The 18,395-nt window shown below is 34.5% G+C and overlaps 2 protein-coding genes across 2 annotated transcripts in view; one reads left to right on the top strand and one right to left on the bottom strand.

Moving 5' to 3' along the window:
• Nucleotides 1–18,395, bottom strand: part of LOC127429162 (uncharacterized) — a 166,742-nt gene that overhangs the window by 67,373 nt on the left and 80,974 nt on the right. The gene's annotated exons all lie outside the window — the stretch shown is intronic.
• The window catches only part of LOC127429147 (PDZ and LIM domain protein 4-like), a 62,838-nt gene continuing 55,032 nt past the window's right edge, over nt 10,590–18,395 (top strand). Inside the window, exon 1 of the mRNA XM_051678008.1 lies at nt 10,590–10,746. Coding sequence (XP_051533968.1) covers nt 10,654–10,746 — 93 coding nt within the window. The 5' untranslated portion in view covers nt 10,590–10,653. The remainder of the gene's footprint in view (nt 10,747–18,395) is intronic.

The following is an 18,395-nucleotide window of genomic DNA, read 5'->3' as shown; positions in this document are numbered from 1 at the left end:
AACACCTTTATTGTATGAAAGAAAAATGCAACGAAAGTGAATGTGACTGACGCTAACAATCTGCCTAACTGGGTTTGGAATAACATGAGGGTGAGTAAATGATGGTAGAATTTTCATTTTTGGGTAAACTATTTCTTTAATATTTAATGCATTTATTATATAACAATTATATATCCTTGTATCTAAGGATGTTTAGGTATTTTCTCTGGAAAACAAGACTAATTACAAAAAAATAAATTTTGCAGTGTTCATTTTCTGTGCATGGCAAAATAGCATGTCTGAAATGATGTAAAAGTGTGAATCAGGATGATTGTGAAACATGGGAGTCAAATGAACATAAGGACGTCATTCTTAAATGTGGTATATAGCTGACTGCTAAGGAAATAACTGGAGATGTATTGTCTGGAAGTAATTTTAAAGGGCAAGTACTGCAGTATTTGGTTACAACTTCTAATGCAGCCCCTGCATACCAGGGGGATTTTCAAAATAAGGCCAATGTTTTAAAGTAGCGAACCACACAAATATTACACATTAAAGAACATTTACAAGCAATAAGCCCTTTCAATTGTGAGTAAATGCCTCATGCATATACATAGTATACACTTAAAATGAAGCATAGCGTGATGTTTGTTTGCACATTTCCTTGAACTCTGCAGCCTAGATTAGTTGAGAACCACTGGTGTAGGGAATTGTTCTAACAAAACTTATCTTGTCCAAATAAACCAAAGAACAGGCCAATAAACAGCACAAACAGCAGATATACAAACAAAAACCTTGACATGGGCTGCACAATGGCCATAGAGAGGAAGATGGATGACTTAATAGTCCGCGTACAACAATATACAAATCTAAGAGTTCTTTCCTGTCTCTTTGCCTTTTATTGCATTCATCTTTTTACTTATTGACATCTTGCAATAGCATCACGATTTATGCATGTACAGTTTATTCATCTTTAGCCAACAAAACCCAAGGTGCTTAAACAGAGAATAAATTGACTGAATTAATTAAGAACTAAAGTTCAATTTACACCACCTGTATTTATTTGTCAGGAAAGCCTATTTTCTTTCTCATGGGTTCTGTGCTGTATTCTTCTGTAATGGTATACTTTTAGAGCCTAATTTGACTAAAACTAACTTATTTCCAAAAGTGTGGGCTTGTTCAATGAACCAGGATTCTACCCCTTGATAAAAACAACTACATAGACAATGTTAGATATTTATAGACCTTCACATAGAGTGCTGGAACTGTAAGAAATGGAAATGATAAAGGTTTTGTCTTTCAGTAGTTGAAGAGGCACAGTGGCAGAACAGTGTACTATACGTTCTTTTAAGTTTTGTGTTAGTACAATACATGCTAATTCTTTTTATTTTTCTGTTTTCATCAACTTGATTCATACGTCATCGTCACAACACTCAATCAGTTTTCATTTTTGTAATAGATGCATAAATGAATAAATGCAGTCTTACTCTGAAAGCATGATCTCAAAACAAAAAACTAAATGAAACAGAACAGAAAAATCCTTTAATCTTTTTGTGATTATCTTACTCTGAAAGCATGATCTCAAAACAAAACAAAACAAAACAAAACAAAAAACCCCAAAAGACAAAACTAAACTAAATTAAACTAAACTAAACAGAAAAAATATTTTAATATATTTGATTATCTTACTCTGAAAGCATGATCTCAAAACAAAACAAAAACAAACAAAACAAAACAAAAACCCCCAAAAGAACAAAACTAAACTAAACTAAATTAAACTAAACAGAAAAAATATTTTAGTATTTTTTATTATCTTACTCTGAAAGCATGATCTCAAAACAAAACAAAACAAAACAAAACAAAACAAAACAAAACAAAACAAAACAAAACCCCCCAAAAGAACAAAACTAAACTAAACTAAATTAAACTAAACTAAACAGAAAAAATATTTTAATATTTTTGATTATATTACTCTGAAAGCATGATCTCAAAACAAAACAAAAACAAAACAAAACAAAACAAAACAAAAACCCCCAAAAGAACAAAACTAAACTAAACAGAAAAAATATTTTAATATTTTTGATTATCTTACTCTGAAAGCATGATCTCAAAACAAAACAAAAACAAAAAACCCCCCCAAAAAAAAAACGAAAAAAAAAACCAAAAAAAAAAAAACAAACAAGCAGAATAATCCTTTGATCTTTTTGTGATGATCTTACTGTGAAAGCATGATCTCAAAACAAAACAAATTAAAACAATCCTTTAATCTTGTTTTGTGATTATTGTTATGAATCTGTAAGGTCCTCTTCTGAAAAGTTATGAATATTAGTTTTACTATATTTCTACTGTCTACACTGCTGAGTTGAGGCTGTGGCGATGATATTTAATATTTAATATTTATATTTAAGCTAACGTGATGCAGATATTTTTCTCCTCAAAAATTTTAAGAGACAATATAATATTTGTAAAAAAATGTGTGCACACTGAATGTCTTGCACAGCTTAATATGAGTTTCTTCAGAAATGGAAACTACCATATATGTGCCAAACTGCCAATAGATGGTTAGTATTGTGTGCAGCAAGCAGAACAAACATCATTTGGTAGATGTCCCAATATTTGATGCTATGTTTGTATGAATAGACACTCAAGCTTGTGTCTGAAGTTGTAAAAATCATCTAAACCTATTAAAAAAATGCTGTTTTTTCCAAATTTCTATCAGGAACTTTATTTTATATTGATTATTTGTTCATTGTATTAGTAGTAGTAGTAGTATTAGCAGTAGTAATAATTGCAAAAGAATATATTTACATTTTTAATAATTAAAAAATATGTATTAATAATTCAAAAACATTAACTGGGACAACGGCTGATTATACAGTTTCAGAAAAAGCATCAGCTTTATTGCCAGCTATGCTTACACATACATGGAATTTGTCTTGGTGACAGGAGCTTCCAGTGCACAACAATACAATACAGCAACAAGACAGAGATAATAATAAATATAAAATATAATAAAAAAAAAAAATAAATTGAATAAAATAAAAATTGAACAGAAAATAAAGTATATATAGAATACACGATACATTTTTTCACTTGTTTTGACTCTAAAAACTCTGCCAGTACAGTAAAACAAAATACACGTTAAAAATACATTCTCTGAAAAACCTAAATATCTTATGCAGTGTTGTTTCAAAAACAAGGTCAATCAAACTGATTTTTGTAACACAGCTTCACAGAAGAAGGGAAGGAGAACACAGGGAAGCGGGTTTTCCAGGCTCAGGTAAATCTTTTAATCAGCTACTTCAATGCTTTACAACTTTACAAACTCATCAGCTTCACAGGCATGTAGACTTTTGAACACATTAGCTTCACAAAACACAACAGTTTAAACGCAACAGCTTCAGGAGCACCGTGGCCTTCCTTGTGCCAGACACTCTCTCCCTCTCTGCTGGTGGTGTGGCTACTTATATGCCGCTCTCCCCATGCTCACTGGAATTAGAGACAGGTGTTACACATTAGAGAAGGTGTTACTTTCGCTCTCTCCAGAGGCTTGACCACGCCCCCGCTGCCACAATTTTGTTTTAAAGATTTTTAGATTTTTTTACAAGAAAACAATAAAAAAATGATTATCAAGAATATGATTTTTGCCCTAATATCAAAGGTCTTACTAGAAAAAAAGAAATTATGATCCAACGTGAATTTTCTTGATAAAAAAATATGATCGTGCCTGGTAAAATGGCAAGAAATAGCATTTTAGCTTAGCGTAAAGCTGACAATTTACACAAGGTTTATTTCTATTTCTTCTGCTCGTATGAATGTAACACATCATAAGAAAGTGTTTCACTGCTGTTCAAATGCACTTTGGATCGCATCATTTATATGTTTAAATGTTTTCCATCTGAAAGGACTAAATATTAAATGAAACAAATGACAATAAAATGCAAATTAATCTCTTCAGTAATCAAAATACTTTTTGAATGTAACTGTATTCTGATTACCAATTATTTATATTGTAACTGTAGTGGAATACAGTTATTTATATTTTGTATTTTAAAAACATATTCCCGTTACATGTATTCCGTTACTCCCCAACCCTGTAGATATATATGTATATATACCTATATATAGTTTAGCAGCTAGTCACTATACAAAATATTCGCCTGCAGAATGTCGCCATTGACCAAACACAATTCAATTAAATTAGCCATGTAATTAGACAAATTAGTTTTTGGGGGTATTTTAACATTCACAACCTCTGTCCAATTTGGCAGTGTAGTTGCCCCGGCATTCACTCAACATTTTATTTCACTTTATTAATTCTCTGAATGCTTTTCTGTGTCTTTCACCGCGTCGGCTCACATAACCACACAGCACAAATTATTTTATTTATTTGGTGTTAGTATGTCTATGTACATGGTTGCAGTAGAAAAGACAATATAAAATAGGATTCTGTGTTGTTAATTTAGCTGCAAACCTTTCCGCAATATATGTCAGACAGCGTGAGGTTTTAATTCACCAAGTATTAACAAGCTTGACCTTATGTTGACTTGACTTCAACAATTGAGAAAACTTTGCCTTCGGCTCTATAGACCATTTGTAAGCTGTCTATTGTGAAGCTGAATGCCTGTGCAAAGTAACATGCATTTAAATGTCCTGTTCTGGGAACGGAATGATGATGTGAATACAGTTATGGGTGTGGAATGTTAATAATTATTATTATAATGATTATAGCTTTTGCAATATTTTGTGTGAACTTGCAATGTTTGGTAACAGTTTGTTCTTCCATGTCAGTATTGCACAAGTACTAGCAGCTCTTCTACTGAACAAGTTCATGTTTTTATGCCAATCAATGCAAAAACAGATGCCAAATCAAAAATTTTAAAAGAACTGAAACAAGTTATTGGATTGAAAGAATGAACTTATAATGTACACTTTCATAGAAATAAGCCAGATCCAATAGACCAAACCACTTTTAAATGACCTTTGACCCCAAGCCTGAAGATTTCAAACCCATGCACATTTTAGTTTGATAGTTTGTTCACCCATTCATGACAATACAAAAAAATATATGAGAAATTTTGTCTCTGTTTCTGAAAGGGTTAATGTTATAAGTTAATGTAATAAAACAGAAACCTTGGTCTGTCAGGTGACCAACAGGAGTTAGGGTTTGCAAGTATTTACGGGCGTTCTGGTTAATCTTAAACCTTTGATTCATGCGGTCAAACATCCTCTTTTTCATGCCAGAGTCTCCTCTTTTACATATATTTGTATGTCCTTGCCAGCACATCTTTATATTAGGTGTCGTTAAAGTTTTTTTATTTTGTATTTAAGTACATAGTAGTTAAATACAATGTACTAATTGTGTATATACATGTTGTTCTGCTCTACTGCTACTGAGTTTTTGCAGCTACTGAGTTTGGGGGAACAGGTAGTGTTAGGGTCAACAGAGTAATAACAGATGTAATTACATGCAAATACTGTACTTCAGTGTTGGGTAACGTTACTTTTAAAAGTAACTCGTTAGAATATTGCGTTACTCCTTAAAAAAGTAACTTAATTCATTTAAAAGTACATTTGTATGGAAAGTAAAGTGTTACATTACTTTTGCATTATTTCTCACAGCCACTCTTCTGTTATGCTGTACATTCCATACAAGTAAGCCATGCATTGCATACAAGAGACATTACAGGTCATACTAACTACTGTACAACACTCATGTCAGAACAACAGTAAACAAACAGATATTTAGAAAGTAGGTCTTAACGTCATATTTATAATGAAGTATCAATAACATGAATATGCATGATTTGTTTTTCCATCAACATGGCAGCCAATATGAATAATGAAGTATAACCATTGTCTTACCTAAAGCAGCAAAGTCCAACACTTGAACCTGCATCATACGTCATCATATGCAGTGCCCATTGACAATGTCACAGTCAACTTAAGATGTTTTTCAAAAGTCAGGATAAAATTCAGGAGGGAGTGCCAGCCTAACATGTTCAAGGAATGTGTCTGATAATAAAATATATTTTTCACTTAAATCATCTCAGTGCACACTTGTTTTGAGTTGATCCACGGTGCGTACAGACGCCACAATTTCAAAGGTGCATTTTGATACAACTTGAATTAAATCGTTTTTAATGCTACCAAAATATCATAAAAATGGTTTGTTTAACAAATCAAACTACTTGTTTATTATAAAACAAAAATGTAGAATCTTTTTAGAAACTAAGACATTTTCTCTGCGTACACAATCGATGTAGAACGTTGCTCTGAGCCACTGATCCAGAGTCAGCTTTTCTCATCCCATTCTCCCAGTTACAGGGAAGCTGTAACACAGAGCAGTTCAGCTGCATAAGTCAGTGAATTGAGTGAGTATTTCAGCCTGTGTATCATGTCATGGCCAGTGGAAGACTGATTTTTAATGCAGTGTGTAATAACACATGAATCAATCACATTTCACTCAACCAAATGTTGACCTCATCTTACATTAAAACACGCAATTTTCCCGGCTTGTATAGCTAATGCGCATTTGCATTAACGAGTTGATTGATAGGCGATGTCTGTATCTAAAAGGTGATTGGCTCTTTTACCTGCAAGGCGGGACTTCCTATCTACATCCATTAACTGTTGTGTGCTAGAGTTTCTTGGTTGGACATTCCAATTTCTCCCATTCATGTAAATAGAAGTAACTCATCTCATTCTGCTAAATAGTCTCTGGCCTCACAATCTATAGAACTACAATACCCATTTTGCACTACATCTCCTCCCCGAAGTTTGCACACTTTTACTCTTGATTTCTCGCAGTACAGTGAAAGTAGAGGTGTACAAAAGCAAAGCGTTACTTTATTAAAAAGTAACTCCAATATTATGGTCTAAAATAAATACATATTGTGTTACTTTACTCGTTACTCGAAAAAGTAATCTCATCACGTAACATACGTTACTTTTAACGCGTTACCCCCAACAATGCTGTACTTTGAATATTTGTACAATGTAGCAACACATAATCACATTTTTCAATGTAAGTACATATTAGATAAAGACTTTTCTTACTCTACTTGGATAGCATGTCAAATTTTGTCTGACAGTGATGTAGAGCTGCTGACACTGTCAAAACCGAGGCAGGATTCAAATTGCCAAAGTCAAGGGAAATTTAAAATGCTGTGAACATGAAGCAGAAATCATTATGTAGTTAGGATGTAGTAACCATAGAATCAACCACTGAGATGCCCAGGACTGTTTGCACATATACACTGGCAGCCAAAAGTCTGGAATAATGTACAGATTTTGCTGTTTCGGAAGGAAATTGGTACTTTAATTCACCAAAGTGGCATTCAACTGATAACAAAGTATAGTCAGGACATTACTGATGTAAAAAACAGCCCCATCACTATTTGAAAAAAGTCATTTTTGATCAAATCTAGACAGGCCCCATTTCCAGCAGCCATCACTCCAACACCTTATCCTTCAGTAATCATGCTAAATTGATAATTTGGTACTAGAGAATCACTTGCCATTATATCAAACTCTGCTGAAAGATATTTGGTTCATTAAATGAAGCTTAACATTGTCTTTGTGTTTGTTTCTGAGTTGCCACCGTATGCAATAGACTGGCATGTCTTAAGATCAATATTAGGTCAAAAATGTCAAAAAAGAAACAGCTTTCTCTAGAAACTCATCAGTCAATCATTGTTTTGAGGAATGAAGGCTATACAATGCTTGAAATTGCCAAAAAATGAAAGATTTCATACAAAGGTGTACACTACAGTCTTCAAAGACAAAGGACATCTTGCTCTACCAAGGACAGAAAGAGATGTGGAAGGCCAGATGTACAACTAAACAAGAGGATAAGTTCATCAGAGTCTCTAGTTTGAGAAATAGACTCCTCACATGTCCTCAGCTGACAGCTTCATTGAATTCTACCCGCTCAACACCAGTTTCATGTACAACAGTAAAAAGAAGACTCAGGGGTGCAGGCCTTATAGGAAGAATTGCAACGAAAAATTCACTTTTGAAACAGAAAAACAAAAGCAGTTTAAGAAGTTCTGAACTTTTTTTCAAATTGTAATAGTAATTTTTCACATTATTAATGTTCTAACTATACATTGTGATCAATTGAATGCCACTTTGGTGAATAAAAGTACCAATTTCTTTCCACAAGAGCAAAATCTGTACATAATTCCAAACGTTTGGCTGCCAGTGTATATATATATATATATATATATATATATATATATATATATATATATATATATATATATATATATATATAGGGGGGGTGTCACTGTCCTTTTCTACACATCGCGGCACCCTTCGGCATATCGCGGTGCCATTTTGCGGCCCTCTTCGGCCAGTCGCGGCCTGTTCGGCATAACGCGGCGACCCGTTTCAGCTTATCGCTGCCTGTTCAGCCATGTTTCATGGCCGTCCCACCAGGAAAAGTCCTGGTTCTCCCTATTGCCAGTCCGCCCCTAAATACAGATTCCCTTGACGCTAGATAAATATGGTTTGTGCCGATCACAATGTGTTTTGTGTGGCTGCTGAGAGCATGAATCCATTGAAATTCAAGAGACATTTAGAAACCAAACACTCAAACTATAAAGACAAAGTAGGTCTAAAAGGTGAATTTTACCATTTAGCCTATCATGTTAACAATTATGCAGATTGTTACATGTAGGTCTATGCAGTTCATAGTAATATATATAACATTACATTTTTGTTCCATTATTTTTTTACTATAAATAATGTTGGTATTGTGTTGAACCACCACTTGATGTCTAGTTTAAAATCTGGGGCCTTAAATAAAAAAATTACATTTTGTTTTGTTTTTTATTTAAAAAAAAGAAAAAGTTCCCTTTGTTAAGGGTTTATAAAGGGCTTTGTTAATGACTAATAAGCCATTTACAAATGTATTATAAATAATTTATGTGATTATAACAACATGAATAAAAATGCAGTACTTGCTAACTAGTGAGCCATTTTACCTCACATGTTATAAATGTTTAATAACACTTATTCAACATTAGCAACTTATGAAAATGTACCTTAATGTAAAGTGAACACATAGTTTAATGCTGATCAGGCTTTATAATATATACAGTATGCTGAGAATGAGCATGAAGACCTGAAAAAAAAAATTTTTTTCAGTGGACTTTAGGTAACTAGGACTAGTTAAGTTGAGACGGCACTCAGAGTAGCACCATTCTTTTGACATCAACATGACAAGGAACACAAGTGAGTCAAGACATTACAGTAATGAATATAAACACAGAGTAGACTGTAGCAAAATGACATACTCCCTCATTTTAATCTCACTATAAAAGTCTATTTTTGCTGCACTGACATAAATCATGAATTAGAACATTTTGTTTTTAATTAATATAAGTATAAGTGTATTTATTAAACATTAATAACATGAAAGTAAAAATGCTCACTATTTGACAAGTATTGCATGAAAGTTGCCCATCTATTTAATGTTGTTATAACCGTGTATAAATGATTTATAATGCTTTTGAAAATTACTTATTAGTCATTAATGAACCCTTTAATAAACCCTTTACAAAGGGAACATTCATGTAAAGTTTTGCCGGTTTTGGAGACATGTTTTGATGTTGGGTTGTCCTGCAAGTACCTCTGCTACCCATATTCTTCAGAGCATTATGCTAACAACATGAATTAAACAGTCTAATTTTCTCCAGTGTTTTAATTCCCATTATCATAGGCCAGGGAATCTATATTTCCACCAAGTGTCATACTGTAATTATAAATTTGGACTTTTTGCCAATTTGGATAGCTGCCAGCTGGGGGACAATGTTTTCACAAGCTGAGGAAAATAAAGGAAAATCATTTGACTGCTAAATGAAGAGTGCCATCTATAACTTTACAGTGTGTTTGTTGAAATATTAAAAATGTAACAAGTAAAATGTTTGCAGGGACAGTTTTTTTCTTGGCCAGATTCAACAAGCAATGTTTTAAGTATTATTTATACTATTATTGAAAAGTACCTATTTTTTCCTTTGCTTTCAACAACAACAGACACCCCAAATGGAAATTGTTTGACTAAAGCATTCACAATTAGTTTTATATGATTTAATATTGGTATTTGTATATGGTGTTGTTTAGGTTTAGGTTGAATATTTGAGTTGTGTATGGTGTGGTATAAGCTCAAATTAGTAAAAAAAAAATATAATAACAATAATATTAAAAAAGGCCAAGAAAAAAATCCCTGTAAAAGTAACCTACATACTATTCTACTCTGCTCTAAGTTGTATATGGTGTTGTATAAAATGATGTAGGCCTACTGTAATTGTGTATGTTTGTGTGTGTTTTAAAAGCTGAGTGTGTTCTTTAAGTTGTGTTTTTATCGGGTTGTGCTTGGTGTTGAATGAGTATGGCTGTATAAATGTATTGTTTGTGATGCCATATAAGAGTGTTGTATGTGTATGGTGTTGTACGGTGTTGTTTAAGTTGTGCATGATGCTGTGTGGTGTTGAATGAGAAGTATATGGTTGTCATAGCGTTGCATTGACCCTCCCCCTGCACTCTTGTGGGTTCAGCTCCTCCTCTCGTCAGCACTAGTGTATTATTTAAAGAGTGAATGAAAAGAGCGCAGATTTTCTGTTTCTCTGGAGCTGTTGTGACTCTCAGTTGGATACTGGTGAATCGAGTATGTCTCACACTGTGACTCTCAGCGGTCCCTCGCCGTGGGGTTTTCGGCTGGTGGGTGGAAGGGACTTCAGCACCCCGCTCACCATCTCCAGAGTACGTCTTTTATTCATCTTCTCTTGAGTTTTTTACTTCATAATTTAACTCTGCGACAGAGGTGAATGCTCTTCTATAACCGGCGTTGTATATCTTTTTTAACGGTTTAATATGAAAGTTTGGGTGTACATTTCTAAAGTTAGAAGAAGTGAGGTTTTTTTAGTTGAATTATCCAACCGTTGCGACCCACAACGAAAAACAGTGCCTAGAATTTTAATTCTCCATCTACAGCGAACGACGCGACGCGAACGCGCCCATTCTAATCAATGAAGCCATTTACACTGTTTGTTATAATGGGAACGTCAGTTTTGTATATTCGCTTTTCTGACAGGGCTTTTAAGTCGGTTTATGACTGCAGAAAAAGATAGTTTGCGGTTTGAATTTCAGACTTTAGATTTTATTTTATTTATGTGACACTTTTGTGAATAAACCACACCGGCAGGATATTTTTTTTGTCTCGGAGTCAGGGGTTTCTCTGTCATTGCTTGAGACACTTGATGGAGTTCTTAGTTATAGTGACTGTGTCTCAGAAGGAGAAATACAAATCGACACAAATGAGACAATAGTGATAAAAAATCAGATACTTTGATCTCGTGAGAATGTAAGATTTGATGTTTGAGTTGCGTCTATATTGAAATCTATAGAGCAGAGACATCAGAAGTCTCAGGAGAAACTTTTGAGAACCAAGAAACTTGAGCAAATATCTCCAATTTGCTCTCCGTTTAATAATAATTTGAGAAATAATTTGAGATATTAAAGATTTTCCTTACCATGGACATTCATTGCTTGAATAAAAAGCTGAATCATGCTCGACAAACTCTATCATTTACTGCGTGTTTGCGGTCAGCAAATGTCCAGGGCAGTAGAAATCTTATTCTGCTGTCCTCCACATACAGAAACTGCAACTGGTTTCCACCTATTAAAGGAATAGTTCACCAAAATAAAATAAAAAAATAAAAATACTTATAATTCTGTCATTGTTTACACACCCCCATGTTCTTTTAAACCTTAAAGGAGCACTCAGTAACATTTGTCTTAGTGTCGTCTTGGACTTACACTGACACCTAGTGGCTTGGATGCAGCATCATGTAAAATCAATAGTTTTCAGTTTCAGATGTCATTGTAGAAATTCACTATTCACAGTCAGTCATGATTACTTTAATCAATGAGTGAAAGTGTCGAATAACAGGACGGTTACTGAGATTAAGCGAGTAGTATTCAGTTGGTCATGTTATTCTAAAATGGCATTCATGTCTTTAGGAGGTAAACTTTTTTAATGAGGAAAAAATTACTGAGTACACCTTTAATGCTGTTTTTTTACCCCGTGGAACACAAAATGAGCTTTAGCCTCGTGCGACCCACCATCAACATGCAAGGATGTTGTATTTTGGCTTGGCCATACACAACGCATAATTTAAATGAATAAAAACCAACTGAATACTGTTCACAAGATTCTAGACTGTCATTTAAAGGGTTAAACTTCTGCTGCTCCTCATGGTAGCGATTAAGTGGTGTGTGTCTCGCTCTCAGTGGGGTGTGTGGTAAGTTGTGCGTGGATTGTGGAGAGTAGCATGAGCTTCCACATGCTGTGAGTCTCTGCGGTGTCATGCACAATGAGCCACGTGATAAGATGCGTGGATTGACTGTCTCAGAAGTGGAGGGATTTTTTGGGGGGGCATTCCAAAAATTCCATTTTTTTTTTTGTTTTTTTTTTTTTTCCTATTTTTGCAGCACCAAGTCACGTGACACAACAGCATGCCATCAATTTCCTTTAAGGGTTCCTATGGATGCACGCCAACAAAAGTGCCTCTGGTAAAAAATCTCTTAAGTTATTTCATTGAAACCTGTTTGATTGTAAAGAGTAGAGTTTCATTTGATACGCCGCTTTAAAAAATGCATTCATTTTTCACACATCAGTGACCTGATAAACATGATGTCCACATATGTGGAAACTTGTACCACATTTCCTCAAAAGTAGAAAAAAACATGTTAGTTATTTTGAATTACTTTCAACTCTAACACATCTGTGGGTCATTTCACTTCATTTTAATATACATCTTGTTATATTTTAGTTTGTTATTACTGTGCATGGTTCTTTGCATTAACATTAGTAAATGCATTCCTATATATTCACTGTGCATTTTCACATTGAGAATAAATGGGTTCATCCAAAAGCTAAAAAATGCAGCTTTCAGAGGCTTTATATGGAGTTAGGATGAAAATAAGGTGCATGAAGACAGACAGCACACTGGAGGTTTAGTCATTCACTAAACAAGGAGCAAGGGAGCATCCTATAACTTTCCATGCAGCTAAGTGCATTCAATCCTAAAATTCGACCAAATGTTCAATTTCAGGCTGTAGATGATGTTTGGATCACTCAACATGTTTGGCAGACTTGGGACAATGGTAATCAGTACATAGATTCGGAATTTATAATGTACAATTTTATTTTAACATGGTTGGCAGTGATTGGATGATGCTGGACATTACTTTGAATAAGAATTATTTATTCAACTTTACAGAAAATCAGCTGGAATGTCTGTAACATCTCAAAAACATGAATAACCAACACTCCTGGAAAAATAATAAACAATTGGATGAAAAAAAAAATGGACTTTCTGTAGTTTGGTGATATTTAAAATTTCACAACGTAGTCCTGCTGTCCACATATGTGGACATTAATTTTTAGGAAAAATATTTGCTCTAGAATTATTATTTTTTTGCTTGTTTATTAGGTGCTACTAGTTACAAATCAAAAAAGGAAATGCAAAATGCACACAGCAGTCATGCGGAGGTTAAAGAATCTTCACACAGAGCTTTTCCATGCACAAATTTTAATAGTGACCACAGTCTTAAGCTCCAAGAAGGTAAAACATTTTTTTTAGAAAAGGACCATAAACGTAGTCCATACAACGAGTGTGACATATTCCAAGTCTTCTGAAGCCATAAGATAGCTTTGTGTGAGGAACAGATTGAAATTAATGTGCCCTCTGCCAAAGTTTTCAAATCAAATATGGCACAGGTTGGGCGGCAATGACATCAGTTGTCATTGTTTTTTTTTACATCACTAAACATCATTGATGTAATCTGGATGCGACACGTCTAAGAGCACCATATTTGATTTCAGAGCCTATAGGCAATGGGAACATATTTTGAATAACAACATTAATTTTGGTCTGTCGTTCACAACTCTATCATATTGTCATTTGGACTACTTTTTATGTGCTTTAATTTTATTTTTTTGTCCTATTTGGAGCTTGACAGGCGTCACTGCATGAAGATTCTTAAAAAATTCTCATTTTGTGTTCTATGGAAAAAAAATAACAACAGCATAGGAGTTTGGTACAACATGAGGGTGAATAAATAATGTCATAATTTTAATTTTGGGGTAAACTATTCCTTTAAAATTAAGAGACAGGGCTTTATCTGTGGTGTTTCTGAAAAAAATGGTCATGGATGTTTAGTCTGCACCATCCACCCTTCCATAAAGTATCCAGTTGGTTTTTGGATCTTCTCCAAAAATCCATATGTTTGAAAGTGCTCTACGAATGCAATAATCCACGCCAGAGAGATTGCCGGTGAATCAATATAAGACCACTTTTGCAGGCCAGAGAAACATCTGTAACTTGTAAAGGCAGCAGTTTGATCAAACTGAAAGCTGGTGAAAGGCTCATCAGCACTATGAACTGTAGTATGAAGCTGGTAAAGTGAAGCCACCACAGTATAGCTTGGTTTTGGACATTTTTCATTCACATCCTATGAAGAATTCCATCTGGCACCATAGATCGAGTTTCCTTAGTGAATGCAGAGATTACTGGGTCAACCCAAGATGCAATTTTAGTAATAGACAGGTTGCTGATAACTATGGAGACGTTGGATACCTAGTGAGCTATCTGCAAGGGCAGCATATTTTTAAAGGCATATTGAAAATATTGCCTTTTTATACTGCCTTCTAACCTCGTTTTGGCCAAATTGAAGGCAGTATCACATGTATCCTTCATGGAGAAAGCAAGACCACACTGAAAAAAGCAGTAAAAATGTACTTCATGTGGTAACATCTAAATTAACTGATTTGATCCAAGTGAAAATTTTTATTTAACATCATTGAATTAACCTGAGCACATTAAGTTACACCAACAAAGCTAATTTTGAGGGTTAGAGCAGGTTGAAATAACTGCTTATTGTAACAGTTGTAGGTTACCACTTTTTACAGTGTAAAATGCGACAAGTTTCGTGAAGATAAAAATCCGTTAAAGGAGTGGTGGTGGTGTAGTGGGCTAAAGCACATAACTGGTAATCAAGGTTGCTGGTTCAATCCCCACAGCCATCACCATTGTGTCCTTGAGCAAGGCACTTAACTCCAGCTTGCTCCAGGGGGATTGTCCCTGTAATAAATGCACTGTAAGTCGCTTTGGATAAAAGCGTCTGCCAAATGCATAAATGTAAATGTAATGTAAATGTCAAAAATAGTGGAAGAAGCAAGAGACATTTTAAATATAATTTATTATATTCTGAATTTTATCAATATAAATTGTTTTAAAAAGATTCTATTTTACCCAATGTATTTTATGTTTGTTAGCAGGGCTCTATGGATTAGACAAAACATCATATTGCAATTATTCTGAAAAATATTGCGATTTTAACTGCGATGATAAACAAAAAACTAAAAAGAGATTCATTTAGACCATAATTTAGTAATGTTTTGACCAGCACTAAGAGCAGCACTATGCCATAAGTCATACACGCAAAGTCAGTGGGCATGGCCAGGAAGTTTTGGTATTTTCATGCAAGCATACGCTAAGTCTAGGTGCAAGTGGGTTTGGTGAAATTGAGCTAATGAGCTGGGTCAAGTGCAATTTATTTCTGAGGTTCTTCTCCGGCACCATCTGCGTCCTATTATATAGTCCATTCCCTGACAAGCTCCAGCAATATAAACAATGATAGCACATTCATAAGAAGTTGGTTGTGTAAATGAATTGTATGCAGTGAATTTGAAGAATAGAATTATGGACTTAAATTTTTTTGTGCATTAACTGCGTCCTTGTTGAATGTCAGGCATATTTCTATGCCAGTGACATGCTCTTTTTAGACGCATGGAAAAAGTGGTTCTCGTCAGGATTTGGATTTATGCTCCGTTAAATTATAGAGAGTGTATGTATTATTAATCATTTTCATCTACTGACACACAAATCATAACTAGTATTAACAGTGATTGTATCAGAACGCACTGCACTTCTACCAGTCAATTTTGAAAAATGTAATTCATTTATTGAAACACAAAAAAATTAAACCAAAAATATTTTTTTATTCAAATGACACTTCAAACAAAACAAAAATATAATCAAAATAATGAAGTGGTAAAAAAAAAAGAAATCATACCAAATTAAAACATTTTACTCTTTTGAAATATTTCCACCAGCCCCTTTGCAGTGACTTAAAAATCATTTTATGAAAACAGGTGGAAAAATACCAATGCAAATTATATTATATATACAATTGCAAATGTAAACATAATAATAATAATTGAAAAATAAACCATGACCAAAAGATAGTTCAACACAAATCTCAAATATTTGTAAAAAAAAAAAGAAAGGCTAAAACAGTGATCGTCAGGGATAAATTTTATGTTCCACCATATTTTCAGAGTTTGGACATGAACTTTATTACCACCTATTGGTGGAATCTCCAAACTGCAAATGCAGGAACTGACTTTAGACTTTGCGCTGAAAACAGACATCCTTTGAAATTCTTAGCGCAATGACCTATTTCTCAGGAAAATAGCAAATTGCGCTTTGTGCCACTTCATTACAATACAAGACACCCCACGTTTGCGTGCATACACCCACAGATAGCATAAACACCCACCAACGCCCACTGCCGTTTTGCACTGGCACAAAAATTGCACTTAGAAGTAGCACTCTCACCAAAATCGGATAAGACGATGTGCACGATCGTAGCACGTAGCGCTGCGCTTTGCGCACTCACGAAAATAGAGCCATTTTTACTCTTTAAGGGTTCATACTTGAGTCCTCTTTAAAAATGAACCAAACTCAGACCTTTTTCACTTCATCCACAAACAAAAAAACAAATAAATAAATAAAACAGTGGAGCAAAGAGAAAAAAAAATACCCACTGTCTTTTTCGTATTCCTGTTTTTGTCCACTTCGTGATAGGGTCTCAGCCCACTATTCATCATCATTATTTTCTGGATACCAGTCAACTTTACAATTATATCATTGTAATATTGTAATATAATATTTATTATTATAATTACTATTGTACAATATATGTAATATATTTCTGCTATAAGATCTTAACTTGCACATGGCATTGCTATGTAACACAGGTAGATTTTTGCCCATTACACCGATTTCATGTTACATATTAACACCTTTACTGGCATTCTTACCGGCTCATCCAATGTGCGTATGCGATGTGCGCATGAGTGTTTACGATTTGACGTCAAAAGCAAAGAACAACCCAATGATTTTTTGAATAAGCTGATTTTTGGTATTTATCAGTGTACTGATGTTCATGTAAAACACGCTCAGTGTTTCTCAGTTCTTTAATCATACACATTTTGGATGCCTCCTTTATCTAAGACCCTGTTTACACCAGCCCTAAATACAGGTCTAAATGGGGTCTAAAACGTTTTGTGATCGGATCAGACAAACCACATACGAATGTGGTCAAAAACACATGCGACCACATCACATTTGACATGTAAACGCTAATCATCCCGAATGCATCCCGGACAGTAGTGAAGCACCACCCCTCACCTGTCAATCAACCACTGCACCAAAACAAGTGTTTAAACTTTGCCAGCTTTAAAAGGAAATACCCATCCGATCGGAAAATTCGAAAAAGCGAATATAGACACAAGCACGAGAACTTCACGGATCTTCTTCAGTGTGTCTGATATCAACATGCAGCGAGACAGATGAGAAGCACAAATATCTGAAGCTCAGGTTAATACAGGAAATCCAGTAATGAATAATTCTGCTTGAAATGTAGCATTTTTGCTTTGATTAAATCTGGGAGAAACAGTGCACAGTTTTTTCCGCACATTCTTTGTCTTTTCTGACTTTGTTGCATTTTAATATCATGCAGAAAACAGTAACACAATGATTTCCAAGTGATTTTCTTCCCTCCAAATCCGAACACAAGTGGTCACAGGAGACGCATTTATCGACCAGGTGTAAACAGCGACGTCTCTCTCCTGACCACGTGTGATTGGATCACCCGAAACATATTATAGTACCAGCTGTAAATGTGGTCTAACACTCCTGATTCTACTGATTAGCTAATTGGTAGAGTGCTCTATAGAATTGATTGTGTCAAATAAGGGAGACATCCAAAATGTGCAATGTTAGTGGTACTCCAGAAAAGGATTGAGAAACACTTGTATACGGTTTGCTGCCTATGTAGAGCTTTCCAAGTCAGTCACTTATGAAGTTCCATTTGAGTTAGGTTGTTGCCTATGTAGGCAGTAGACAGCAAGAAAGCTCACTAGGTTTGGAACAGAGCCATTGTGTACTAGTGCTAAAACTTGGCATTAAGGGAAATCATGCTTATTAAATATTTTTTATTACATCTTCAGGCTTTTATAATTAATAGGCATAAGTGATAAAGATTTAAGGGTCTTCACA

The sequence above is a fragment of the Myxocyprinus asiaticus genome, chromosome 38, assembly GCF_019703515.2.
Source record: "Myxocyprinus asiaticus isolate MX2 ecotype Aquarium Trade chromosome 38, UBuf_Myxa_2, whole genome shotgun sequence".
NCBI lineage: Eukaryota > Metazoa > Chordata > Actinopteri > Cypriniformes > Catostomidae > Myxocyprinus > Myxocyprinus asiaticus.
The sequence above is the reverse complement of the archived record's forward strand: the minus strand, read 5'-3'. Positions and strand labels throughout refer to the sequence as shown.